The 13,924-nt window shown below is 38.8% G+C and overlaps 1 protein-coding gene across 2 annotated transcripts in view; it reads left to right on the top strand.

Moving 5' to 3' along the window:
* Positions 1-12,938, top strand: part of LOC123315477 — a 52,503-nt gene extending 39,565 nt beyond the window's left edge. Inside the window, exons 3-6 of one of the 2 annotated variants that reach the window (XM_044901177.1) lie at positions 5,727-5,986; positions 8,627-8,825; positions 10,784-10,890; positions 11,530-12,938. In XM_044901177.1, coding sequence (XP_044757112.1) covers positions 5,727-5,986; positions 8,627-8,825; positions 10,784-10,890; positions 11,530-11,652 — 689 coding nt within the window. In that variant the 3' untranslated portion in view covers positions 11,653-12,938. The remainder of the gene's footprint in view (positions 1-5,726; positions 5,987-8,626; positions 8,826-10,783; positions 10,891-11,529) is intronic. The other variant, XM_044901178.1, reaches the window with a different exon arrangement.
* Positions 12,939-13,924: the final 986 nt, after the last annotated feature.

Genomic DNA, 13,924 nt, shown 5'->3' with positions numbered 1-13,924 from the left:
AAACTTTTTCATTCGTTTTATGTCCGATATGGGTTCTGGATGAGGCATTTGAGGTTATGCCAGGATATCGACATCATAACCAACTGCAATTCCAGCAACGTCGTCATGGAAAACACAGGTTTGCAGGGCTCAAACAGGACTACGATTTGAATTGGGAATTGTGGATTTAGGATTTATAGGTCATTTAAAGCTAGCCGTCTAGATTCAGAGTTCAGTATGGCTTCAAAAAGGGTATTTTCTCGCTTCTTTAAAGTTTCTCCTACAAAGCATTTTTTGTGTTGGCTTGCAATGGCATCATTCATTCACCAAGTGATCTGAAGTTTCTGCTAGAAGCATTCTCATTATAGGTGCTTCCAGAGGTGACAATGTCCTTAAAGAATTAAGATATTTCTCTGATCTCGCAGTGTTTGAGTTCCCTAGGAACTTCTTCTAACGATCCATCCTTACTCTTTCTTGTGGGTCTGAAATTTGACCTTTGAAATTCCAAAACTTCCAACTGTACGTCGACAATGTTCAAGTTTCCTAGATTCTACGTTTCATATTGGTTTTCAATGAGTACTTTGTCCTTATTTTTAGTGTCTGACACCAATTTCAACGTATGATTCACATCAGTCTTACCGGAACCACACTATGAAAATTCCAAATCCTATGGCGAGGGAACATTTGGTCGGCTTCTTCTTTGTGAAACTGACAATGAAAGCGTGAATCAGTTGAATGAATGGCTTTATTATTTCCTTATGATTGTTATCCCTCCGTACAGGCGACGAATTTGCATAATCGGTACGTATAGATCCTAGAAAATATGCAAATGCATTGTTTAGGATCCTGATTCGCTGTTTGAAGGATTGATTGACTGGAAGGTACGAGAGGGAAGGTTTTGCGATCATTGTTGGACTAGAGATGATGGATGGATAAACGGATAGATCGTGATGAAGAACATCAAGTGAAAAAGGAGCGCACTGGTTGAAATTCATTTAGCAAAAGCTGCCAGCCATGGAAACAAAAAAAGGTTTTGTATATATAAAAGTTAGGTGTTTATACACGGTCAAGCTGAAAGAAATTACAACAGTAAGCAAGACTGCTTTAGAGCGACAACATAGTGGAGATAAAGATTCTGCAGACTTGAAAAAGGTTCTTGCACTAATTTGTCAGGAGCAAATTAACTAGAAAAAATTGTTGCCTGACAATGAACTCAAAATAAATAACGTTGAAACTATAATTCTTCGTAACGTTTCGGAGTCTATATCAGACTCCTTCATCAGACGAAAAAATCTACTTTTGAAAATCTTCTGGAACTGTCATCCGGTAATTTCAATTTTGAAAAAGGTTGCTTGAAATCGAGTGGGACGTACTCTAGCTCTTCGTAGTGCTTTTACTATATTCGGCATTGTGTCTATGAGGTTATCAATGAAAGTTTGAGGAATTGTTTGTCAAATGTCCGTCAAAGTATTGAGGAGCTCTTGTAATGTCTGTGGTGGGTCAGGTAAGCGGTATAATTGCTTTGACATGGCAGACCAGACATGTTCAATATACACATTGCCTCTTCAAATGGAAAATAAACCTCCAAGCCAAGGGAAATTTCATACAATACTGTAAAGTTCTCAATGCCAATCGAACGAAAGCAGAAATAAACAAGTTTCGATTGATACGAACCATTTGTTGGGGGCCTGTTTTCAGAGTTTGCTTCGGTGGATTGTAACTACTCCACGACCCGTTAAAGTTGAAATTGTAAGCGCAGTTTTGAAGGGTGAACAGATATTTATCGTCTCAGAGTTTTCTACTCTGAGTCGGTTATTTTGCCAAGATATTTGCCCTTTTCAGTTAGCAGAAATGTTAGAATTCAATATTACTTCATCGTATAGATTATACAGGGTGATTCACTATAAGTATGGATAAGTTTGGCAACACTTGGAGAAGGATACCTTGAGCAGAATGGGTTCTTTGGATTCTGTCCTTCTTTCTGCAATTGCCATCGTGCATAAAAATTAACTGACCAACAATTAACTCATGGCAGATGGTAAATTAACCCTTACTAATGGATAAGAGGAACAATTATACTCAGGGTTTGAGATTCTCAAGGAAATCCGTACAAAAAAAAAGGAATTCCTCATTATTCATCGTGAGTAAACTATAACCTGCATAATCTCATCGTTTTCAATAATTAGAATATTTTCGTGAGCAATCAGGACGTTCTAATGCAGTTTTGAAACTTGCCTTGACATTTCTTACGCTTGTTGTCTGACTATTTATGCCACCTCTCAGTGAAATCCGATAGTGACTGAATATCCACACAATGGTTTCGTATTTTTATTGGAGAAGTGTCCTTATAACTCCTATTTGTTTCGAGGCATTGTTTCAGAAGCGAACAGTCGTGATATGATATACATGGTGTTCACTAGAGATGCGGCAAACATGTAGGAGGTGATTTTAGTAAAAAAACATTTTTTTCGTGAAGAATATTGTGGAATTTCTCAATACAAAAACATCACAAGTGCGTCTGTGTTTTCTATACCTAAGCATATATACTCAAACAAAGAAAACGAATAATATTTGTTTTCCTCATGATGGTACATTATTCCATAATTGCACCTGAGTGTTCGTTAAACTCCAGCGTTATTTAAGCCATTCACTGTGATTTAACGATTTTTAATAGCCGCGTAAACGATGCTCAAACATCGATATCTGATCGTTGTACAAATTCAAGGTTCAATCTATTCACTTCCGGAAAATCAGAAACAATCTCTTCGATTTTATAACCGGATGAAGTTCGTGGAATGTTCTAGTGCCAAAAATCGACGGATTTTTTTCGTGATATCTATGTATGAATATTTTTGGGAGCACCAGTTATTCTCTGTTCGTCTGACCGTATCAAATCGACAGATTTTGGCATCGAAACTGCATGCACCGCCTTCAAATCCGCACGATTGTAACGTCCAGTTTTCGATTAAAAATTTTATTGCATCGAAAACTGGGCTCGCATTGCAGTCGGGTGCCGATTGGACCGTTTACACATTTTTACGGTCGTGGAAAGTGAACGAACGAAATTGTTCCGAGCACCTGTTGCTTTCTACCGAAATTAGTCAATTGAACCTTGAACCCTTCATTCCATCTGCTAAACGTTAGGAAGTTCGATATTGGTTCTAATAGATTCTTGAAACATGGAAAAAGTTCGGTCGTTTATCTTCCAGAAAAATCATCACAGATCGGAAAGTGATGCATATTCCGAACAAGCAACACTTCTAGTTCAAAATCTGAGAACCACAGCGATCTCGAAGCAACCGTTCGGTCTTGACGAATTTTTAACTGACCCCATGTTTTTGGGAATTTTTCGACGGTCATCTTTAGAGAGATTAATCTTCCAGGAAAATCATCGTAGATATAAACTTGATACATATTCAGAAAGAGCAACTCTTCTAGTAGAAACTCTGAGAACCACAGCGATCTCGAAGCAAACGTTCGGTCTTGACGAATTTTTAACTGACCCCATCTTTTTGGGAATTTTTCGAAGGTCATCTTTAGAATGGATTATCTTCCAGAAAAATCATCACAGATCTGAAAGTGATACACATTCAGAAGAAGCAACTCTTCTAGTATATAATCTGAGAACTACAGCGATCTCGAAGCAACCGTTCGTTCTTGGCGAATTTTTGACTGAACCCAATTTTTTGGAATTTTTCGACGGTCATCTTTAGAGAGATTAATCTTCCAGGAAAATCATCGTAGATCTAAACGTGATACATATTCTGAAAGAGCAACTCTTCTAGTAGAAAATCTGAGACCCATAGCGATCTCGAAGCAACCGTTCGGTCTTGACGAATTTTTAACTGACCCCATCTTTTTGGGAATTTTTCGAAGGTCATCTTTAGAATGGATTATCTTCCAGAAAAATTATCACAGATCGGAAAGTGATACACATTCCGAAGAAGCATCTCTTCTAGTATATAATCTGAGAACCACAGCGATCTCGAAGCAACCGTTCGGTCTAGGCGAATTTTTGACTGAACCCAATTTTTTGGAATTTTTCGACGGTCATCTTTAGAGAGATTAATCTTCCAGGAAAATCATAGTAGATCTAAACGTGATACATATTCTGAAAGAGCAACTCTTCTAGTAGAAAATCTGAGACCCATAGCGATCTCGAAGCAACCGTTCGGTCTTGACGAATTTTTAACTGACCCCATCTTTTTGGGAATTTTTCGAAGGTCACATTTAGAGTGGATTATCTTCCAGAAAAATTATCTTAGATTGGAAAGTGATACACATTCCGAAGAAGCAACTCTTCTAGTTATAAATCTGAGAACCACAGCAATCTCAAACCAACCGTTCGGTCTTGGCGAATTTTTGACTGAACCCAATTTTTTGGAATTTTTCGACGGTCATCTTTAGAGAGATTAATCTTCCAGGAAAATCATCGTAGATCTAAACGTGATACATATTCTGAAAGAGCAACTTTTCTAGTAGAAAATCTGAGAACCACAGCAATCTCGAAGCGACCGTTCGGTCTTGACGAATTTTTAACTGACCCCATCTTTTTGGGAATTTTTCGAAGGTCATCTTTAGAATGGATTATCTTCCAGAAAAATTATCACAGATCGGACCTCACAGACCCTATAACCCAGACCAACCTTAACCCTGTTCCAGTTATCCAAATCCAGAACCTCGCACAGCCCCATCCAGCTTCCTGTCCACGCTCCACACAATCAACGCATCCTACTGACCATCTCCCAAACTTCGGGTTCCGCTGTAACGTTACATTATCTCTTATACTAGAACCGAACCGAAGTTTTATCTGCAACCCCCATGAACGTTTTCCCTTATCGACACGGAAATTCAAACGGGAAATTTGGCATACTTGGGAAAATGTACGTTTCAGCAGGATGCTGCAGGTGAAGTTACCATACGTGGGGTTTTCGGAGCATACTTCGATGTATCGAGAACTATTGCGAATTCGTGAGTTGAAATTCTTGAAGAGGGAGTGCTAGGCGTGTTTCAGATGGTGAAACTTTTATCGGTGGATAATAGGTTATAATAGGTCTCTTCTCTCTCTGGTTGTCAGTCCATTTGGTCCATCTTCTCTCGTCCATTCTGCCTACAGAATGTTTTCTTCATTCTACCTTGTATCTGGAATTCTCCACCCTCTTTTTTCATCCCTCGGTAATCCTCAAACCTGATCCAGCTCGATTTTCGATTCCTAATCGAACGTTACAGAGAGCAGCCATTAATTGCCCTCCAACGATAAAAACCGCGACACAGAACCCGAAAGATTATTATTATTAATGGCGCCCATATCACCTAACACCTTTTCGATGTTTAAAATTTTATTGTGAATAACGTCGCACCCTCCTATCTTCTCCGTCGATGAAGAGTTGAATTGATGACCCCGATCGACAAGATTTATTCGACTCTACGGTTGGCAACACTGCCGTGAATTGCCACTTCGATGGCTGATGTACGATGGATGTTATTCGGTATTATGCGAGCCGATTTCGGAGCCTTTGATTGATTGCACCCTTCGCGGGTTATTCGAAATATAGCCGAACACGAGGCAACACTGCATTTGTCACGATCAGCACCACTGCCGGCAGTTTTTCAGTTGCTGTGCAACGAACACTTCATAGAGTCTGATTCGAAACCCCATTACACCTCTGAGGCTTAAAAATGCCTTCAGGAAGAGCAGTTTGTCTCTCTGAAGATCATCCTAATCATTTTTCCTTCCTTTATTTCAGCATCATCAAACCTAGTCGGCAAATTCACCCAAAGTGTTCGAAGAATAGTACAAGACGTCAAAGACGAAGGTACAGCCAGTGGTTTAACCAAGGAGGAAGTGATAGAAACCAATGAGAGATTACGAGCTGTTAGGATCAGAATGGACGAGTCTTACGATATGGCTAAGAAGGCTCTAGTCACGCTCATGGGGAAGTACAATGATAGCAAGACCATCCACAATGTGTTCCAGAGGTATAGCCTTCTTAAAGCAATGATCAAGGTGAGTCCACCAAGTGTTGAAGCAAAGATAAAGTTCTGATGAACACAAAAACCAAAATTCACTCATAGATGTACAATATTCATAGTGTATTAATTAATGTTTTTTATTTCAATCTGTTTCGTGAACATGTGTGAGGAAAGTTCAGAGCACAAACTGTAAAAATATGTGAACTGTGGACAAGTAGATATAATCAATTCAATGACATCAAACAGTGAAGATTAGGTACTGGGAAACTTTAAACGCTGGAGCATCCTTATCCGCTGAAATCTTGAAGAGATCTTCTCACCTCCAGGCTTTCACCACTTCAGATACAATCTCCCATCCTTGCTTACATTCACGTAGAAGTCGAAGAGAGCCAAAAGATCTCATAAACGGTAATGCCGCCAAAGACGGTCTGAAATTGAAGCTACTCAGTACAGCTGATGGGGTAAGAGTCCCCGGTGGCATCATGCTGCTGGTTAGGATGCTCCACGGGAGCCCAGACCATTAGGATGCGTTAGGGCTAAGGGTCATTAATTGGGTAATATTCATTCATACGCAAATTGGCTGGTTTTTCCCGTCGAGGAAACTGTACGCTTTTTTGTGTACTCCCAACAACGAACTTGCAACGCGATGGAATTAATTAATTAATTTTCGTCAGGTCATTAGGTGCCACTCGAATTCGGAGTGGGAAAAGAGGGGTGATCAGCGAAAGCCAGGGTTGTCCTAAAAATCCCGGGAAATTTTGGTAATTTTTAATGGGAGCAACGTTTTTTAAGGTTGATAAGCGGGAATTTATAGATTTTCTTTGAATAAATCAATTAGGGAAACGCTGACGTTGACGCAGGAGCTTTATTGAGGTATAGGTCAGTCACCCATCCAGATATTGAGCCCGTCTGGCTCTGCTTGGATCCTGAAAAAATTTCCCAATATTTCCAAGAATATACATCAGATTGAATTGAAGACTAGCGCACCTGGCTCTGAGTAAGTGAATCTTTTGAAGGGTGGTGCAAAATTTGACATACACTGCGCAAAAAAATTAACGCACATTATGGAAATCTCAAATTTATTCTACAACTGAGGGTGTTCTCAATGATAATTATTTTTATCAGAATTATGCATGCATATGTTATCTACTTTCAACGGTTTTCTTCAATACAGATGTTTTTTCCCAGCAGGAATAAAAAAAGATGATATTATCAGATTTTGAATGTATTGGCTCCATTCTAAAATCAGTTGTTCTCGATCAATTCTAGTGATCAATAGTTTTTCTTTCGTTTGATTTTCTACACTCGATCGCTATGCAACGCAAAACACGCAATTTGACCCAAGAGGAATGTGCCCAAGCGGTAGTTTTGCGAGAAGAAGGGTGGACATACACAAGAATAGCAGAAAGGTTTGGAGTTTCCCATACAAGTGTGTCCAGAATGTTGCAGCGATTCAGGGAGACAGGTATGAATGTCCGAAGACCAGGACAGGGTAGACCACGGGTAACAACTGCCATTCAAGAACGTTACTGGAGAGTTTCTTCGTTAAGACAACGGTTTGCAACCGCTCGCCTCCTTCAAATTCAGCTTGAGCAAACTCATGAGGTGCAAATTAGCACTCAGACAATAAGAAATCGCCTCAGAGAATATGATTTGAGGCCTCGTGTCGCGGCAAGAGGCCCAGATCTTACCCCAGCCCATCGAAGGGCGCGTTTGGATTTTGCGAGAGAACATATCCATTGGGAAGAGGCCGATTGGGAAAGAGTTCTCTTCACAGATGAGTCTAGATTCTGCCTATACCATTGTGATCGACGTTCCCTTGTATACAGACGTCCACATGAAAGATATGCTCAGCGCAATTTCCTGAATACTACTGGTTTCTGGGGAGGATCGATTATGGTATGGGGTGGAATATCTTTGACTGCTCGCACAGACCTAGTGGTCGTTGATAATGGAGCTATGAATGCTGATAAGTATATAAGGAACATTCTTGAAGAGCATGTAGTGCCATTTGCTTCATACATTGGTGAAAATTTCATTTTTATGGACGATAATGCCAGAGCCCATCGTGCGCGCATCGTTCAGGAGTACCTTGAAGAGGTTGAAGTCTCTCGAATGGAATGGCCAGCAAGAAGTCCAGATCTCAATTCGATTGAGCAGGTTTGGGACAACCTCCATAGAAGGCTAAGAAGTTCAGAAAATCATCCTACTCTGAATGACTTAGGAATCCAACTCGGAGAAATCTGGGAAGGATTAGATCAGAACATTTTAAGATCACTCATTTTGAGTATGAACCGTCGTTGCCGAGCTGTAATTAACGCAAGGGGTGGAAATATCAAGTATTAAATCACTTATCAGCATTTCAGTATTTTGAAAATTGTTCATTTCTCTTCTTTCACATAAGATTCGGTGAAATCCTGAATTTTTCTTCCTTTAATGTGTCTTCTTTCATTCAAAACCTTCACTAGAGAACATAAAAAATGTGTATATTTTTGAGGACAAAAGAAACACTTTCTTTGTGAAGTGTTTCCTTTGACCTCTAGAATCTTCTGTTAAAATACAGGTACAAATACAAGACTGAGCCTCTATAACAAATCGAATCATGATCCTCAATCTCGTAAATCGAATTCTACAAATTCCAGGACGAAGTTGAAGCTTTCACCCTTTGTTCCAGGAGGTCATCCGGTTAGAGACGCAATACTGGACCCTGGTCGACATCCCGAAACAGGAGAAGCAGGAGACGGTGCCCGCCTTCGTCCTGAGGGCCTGTGCCATCATGGAGAAGACGCAAAAATCCGGTGAAGGGGTCAAGACCACCGCCCGTTTGGCGGAGGAGGCACAGGAGAAGAGGGAACGCATAGATCGGCTGGAAGGTTCGTAACGCAGTTATGAAAGTTAACCCCAGGGTTGTGGGGGGAGACCGGTGATAGTTTATGGGGGCGCCGAATATTCGTGAATCGTCGGTTGGAGGGTTGTTGTTCGGGGGAGAATTTCCATATCGTCGAATTTGCCGGAGGCAACATGATTTCCCTTTCGGATGGGGTGATTTCGATCAGGAGGACCGGGGGGTTCAATTAGACGTTTAGGTGGAGGCAATTAGCACTGGTAACTTTCAAATTTCAATTTGATACGTTGATATATTCGTTCAAGAAGAGATACGAGGATATATTGAAAAATTCTTAGCCTACTGTAGAATCAAACGAAATTTCAATGTCGAAATATTTTATTACTCAACATATTATTCTCCTCTTAATTGGATACATTTATCACAGCGAACCTGCAATGACTCTAGGCCTTTCAAAAAAAATGTTTGTTCTTGCTCTGCAAACTAGACCTCCACAGTGTTTTTATTACCTCCTCGTTGGAAGAAAATTTACGACCTTTTAAACTTTTTTTTGGTTCAGGATAGAGATGATAGTCGGATGGAGCCAAATCTGGTGAATTAGGGGGGTGTTCTAGTAATTCAAACCCTAAATCACGAATTTTTTTGCTTGGACCTTGGAAACATGAGGTTTGTGTGCAAGGGCTTTGTCCTGCAAAAAAAAACACCTTTGGATAGTATTCCGCGTCTCTTCAAGTTTTTCCCGTAGAGTGATCAGTAATGTCGAATACTAATCTCCGGTTATTGTTCTACCCTTATCCAAAGAATCAATCATGATTACTCCATGGCAATACCAAAAAACTGAAGCAAGAACTTTTCCAGCAGATTTTTGGACACGAAACTTCTTAGGTCTTGAAGAACCAGAGTGTCGCCATTCCATCGATTGTTGCTTTGTTTCTGGATCGTAGAAATGTACCCAAGTATCATCCATAGTAACAATTCGGTTCAAGAAGTCTACATCGTTTTCAAATCGAGCACAGATCGAACGCGATGCTTCTACCCTTGCACGCTTTTGGTCAACATTCAAACATTTGGGGATCCATTTACTAGCAATTTTTCTAATGTCCAAATTGACGTTAACTATATGATGAACTCGTTCGTATGAAATATTCAGTGCTTCAGATATCCGTTTTAGCCCAATTCGATAAAATCATGTCATGAACTGCATCGATATTTTCGGGGACTGACACAGAAACTGGCCTTTCCGATCTGTCATCATCTTCAATGGAAAATTTACCTCTTTCGAAACTTGCAGTCCAATTTTTCACGGTCGCATACGAAGGACATTGATCACCAAGGGTATTAAGCATATCTTCGTAAATCTGCTTACCTCTTAACCCTTTTAAATACAGACATCTTCTTTCTCTTAATTTATTACGTGAATCTGGTTCACTTTTTTGACCTCAAACTTCACACTGACACTTCTAATGAGTTTTTGTTCGTTTCTATGGTAACGCAATATTTTTTGTATGCATGGAACTGGAAGGGACAACTTTGGAATGGCACGTGTAATAGAGTCTAGATCTGCACATGTTGAAGATAGTACATAAAGTCTTTTTTATGCAGGAGTTTTCGACAAGCTTCATCTCAGACTCTCAGAGGGCATATATGTAGGGATGATTGTAGATGCAAATACTTTCAATCCAAATGAAGGACTTCGAATGCGAATTCAATTGATTTCACAGTATATTTGTTCACTGCAGCCTATTCTTTCAATATAGGTGTGTTGTTTAATATAGTCAGGACAAAAACAGCAAGCTGGATTGTTTTTTTACTTTACATTTAGCAACGTTTTGCAGTTATTTCATCTGCTTCTTCAGGCCTACGAAAATATTTCCAACATAAAATAAAAAGCATCCAGCTTGTTTATTTTCTGTCCTAGATCACACAACACACCTATATTGAGTTGAGCGAAGGACATTATCGTTTATACCTATTTTTTTGTTACAGACATGACGACAGCTCAAATCGAGGCTGAAAATACCCAAATGACAAATGATCTTTACAGGTTACTCAAGAAGTACTCAGGATTAAGAAATCTCATACGACAACTCAAGGTACGTCCTGATGATAGTCAATGAAACAAGAACTTACAAACGTTTTTTGGCTCTCTGTATCATTTACTATACTAGGGAGATCAGAGAAACTAGATATCCTTTGATCTCACTTACTCCAACTCCGATAAAAAGAAACCTGGGATGCAAGAATCAGTCAGAAATACATATTGTACTCATACACATTCATAAAAGTAAAAAACGCGTGGAGGGTGAATACTCAAGCTCAATTTCCCGCTCATTACCGAAAACAATAGCAAGACCATGCATTTACTCTTCCCTGTCGTCTATCCAGAGTTGCATCCAAGCATGTTTTAGAGAATGGCGCTTAATATTTAACAATTATCCCCATGCTCACAAGCTTGGTAAACAGACTAACCAATTTCGCGAAATGGGTCGAGTAGAGAAATCTGCAGGCAAATTTATTCACACTCCAGCGATATTTATGTTGATTAGAATCGGAATATATCGCGTCAAATAACGTTTCACTCACTCTCGGCTTTGTATATACGGATAGGGAAGAAAAATGCTGACGAAAAGCGTGACGATATGTTTGTTAGTTGTTTAACTGTATAGTCAAAAGTAAAGGACGTTAAAGTCAACAGGAAATGATGGATTATCCTGATCAATTCTTTTTTTCAGATCGAATACACGAATGCCAAAATGTACCCCATGGTTCTGCGTTATACAATGCTCAAGGACATGATAAAGGACATCCTCCTGCATCCCGACTACATGGAGGTATGCCACGAGGTCGATGCCTAGCCAAAATCTTTCTCCCTGTCACCCAGGGAAGAACCAACTGTCAGTCGATAGTGAAGGGGCTTTTTCTTCCAGCCAAAAACACTGGTTCATGGGGTTAGGTTCAAAAATGTGCGGCAGCTTGTAGTGTATTCGGTCTTATAGTTGAAGGGTATATCTCGTTTAGAGATATATACTTGTCAAGTCTCGATATTGGATTGTTGTGCATGGAAAATGTTGCTGTATTCGTATAGATATCTAGATTTAACCGACAAGAGAAACATTGATGTTTGATGAAACAGAGAAAATATAGGCTATTGAATTTTTCTTTCTCTAACAGTCCTCCATTTCCATGGTGGTGCACTGCCATTTGAAGTAATGTTTCCACGCGAACTGGATCCAGATAAAGGTGGAAAAATATCCAATTATTTTATATTTTTAACTAAAGATGAAGTTATCTGTGGAACTGATTGAGTTTTGCTCGTATATTTTCGTAAATCGATTTGGTTTCGCTTCCACGACAATAAGTAGTATCACAGCAAAATTTATCTTGAACTGTGATTTATCTGAATATACGGAAAATGATATTGACCCCAAATGAAGCGTTTGAACGTAAGGAACATTTTCCTTTCAACAAAACATATCTATATCCATTTCTTATCGGTCTAATGATACTCAAAAGTACCTAATTTCGTAATTAAAATTGTTGACTGTTTGAATAATCATAATCATATCAATATAAGTCTGTAATATGTGGTTAATGTATTGGAAGAAGCTAATGGAACCGCTGGTTTAAATGTATAAGCTAAAATAACCAAGCCCCTACTGAAATGAAAAGAAGGATAAGATAAAGATGTTACGCTTAATACTTTGATTAACGAAGAACTTTTTTAAAGTGTTCTTTACATTGATTCGAGGGTATGTAAGTTAACAGATTGAACTAAATGTGTTTTTCTCGAAATTTTCTGAAAGAAAAATGAAAAACCCGAACAAAATAAATTGATGTGCTTTCCAAAGAAGATATCTGCCTGAAACTCCACAGGGTTTAACAATGTTAAATGAAATTTCAATTTTAATTGGATGAATTCAAGATGGTTTTTTGTTGAATTCGGAAGTTACACGATGACATTATCAAATATATAGCTATTCTATTATGATATGAACAGAAATACGTATCGTTAAGTTTCAAAGGGGATCAATTGAATTCAGAACTTTCGGCTAAGATATTTACAAATAATTATAATTTTGTAATGTGTCAAATCGTGTGGGATATAATATATATTATATATATATATATAATTATTTATTGTAAATGTATTGATGAAATGTTGCTTTGTTAATAAATTTTTGTGCAATAACGAGTTGTTTCTGGAAATACCTCTCCCTTTCAAAGATATTTAGGGTTCAAACATTTAGCCACGTGTTCAGTACGTGAAATAGACTTACAGATCCTCCAGGAAATTTCAGATAAATCACCATAAATATCACAGCTGAAGGAGAAACGGTTTTTTTGACTGTTTGATTTGACAACTGAGTGTATTCTATGCTTCAGAGATAATTGTGTAAAATTCAAACATTTCGATAAGCTGTGTACCTCAGTAAAATGAGAAGTTTTATTTTTTATGTGATATCTGTTTTCGGTGAATGAATACGAGGATGTATTGATATCTATAGTTAGCCTAGAACAATTCCATACATAGAAACAAATATTGCGTTACCCTAGCAACGAACAATAACTCATTAGAAGTGTCAGTGTGAAGTTTGAGGTCGAAAGAGTAAACCAGAGTTCATAAATTAAACGAAAGAAGATGTACACCGAAATTGTGAAAATCGAAAAATTGGAGTATCGAGCCATCATCGAGTACCTGTATTTAAAAGTGTTAAGAGGTAAGCAGGTTTACGAAGATATGCATAATATCCTTGGGGATCAATGTCATTCGTATGCGACCGTGAAAAATTGGACCGCAAGCTTCAAAAGAGGTAAATTTTCCATTGAAGATGATGACCGATAGGGGGGCCAGTTTCTGTGTCAGTCCCCGAAAATATCGCAGTAGTTCATGACATAATTTTATCAGACCGTCGAATGGGGCTAAAACGGATATCTGAAGCACTGAATATTTCATACGAACGCGTTTATCATATAGTTCACATCAATTTGGACATGAGAAAAATTGCTGCAAAATGGATCCCCAAATGTTTGAATGTTGACCAAAAGCATGCAAGGCCGCAAGGGTAGAAGCATCGCGTTCGATCTGTGCTCGATTTGAAAAAGATGAAGACTTTTGGGTACACTTCT

Source organism: Coccinella septempunctata, chromosome 6 (assembly GCF_907165205.1).
Source record: "Coccinella septempunctata chromosome 6, icCocSept1.1, whole genome shotgun sequence".
In the NCBI taxonomy this organism is placed as follows: Eukaryota; Metazoa; Arthropoda; class Insecta; order Coleoptera; family Coccinellidae; genus Coccinella; species Coccinella septempunctata.
Note: the sequence above shows the minus strand (reverse complement) of the source record. Positions and strands in the feature narration are given on the sequence as shown.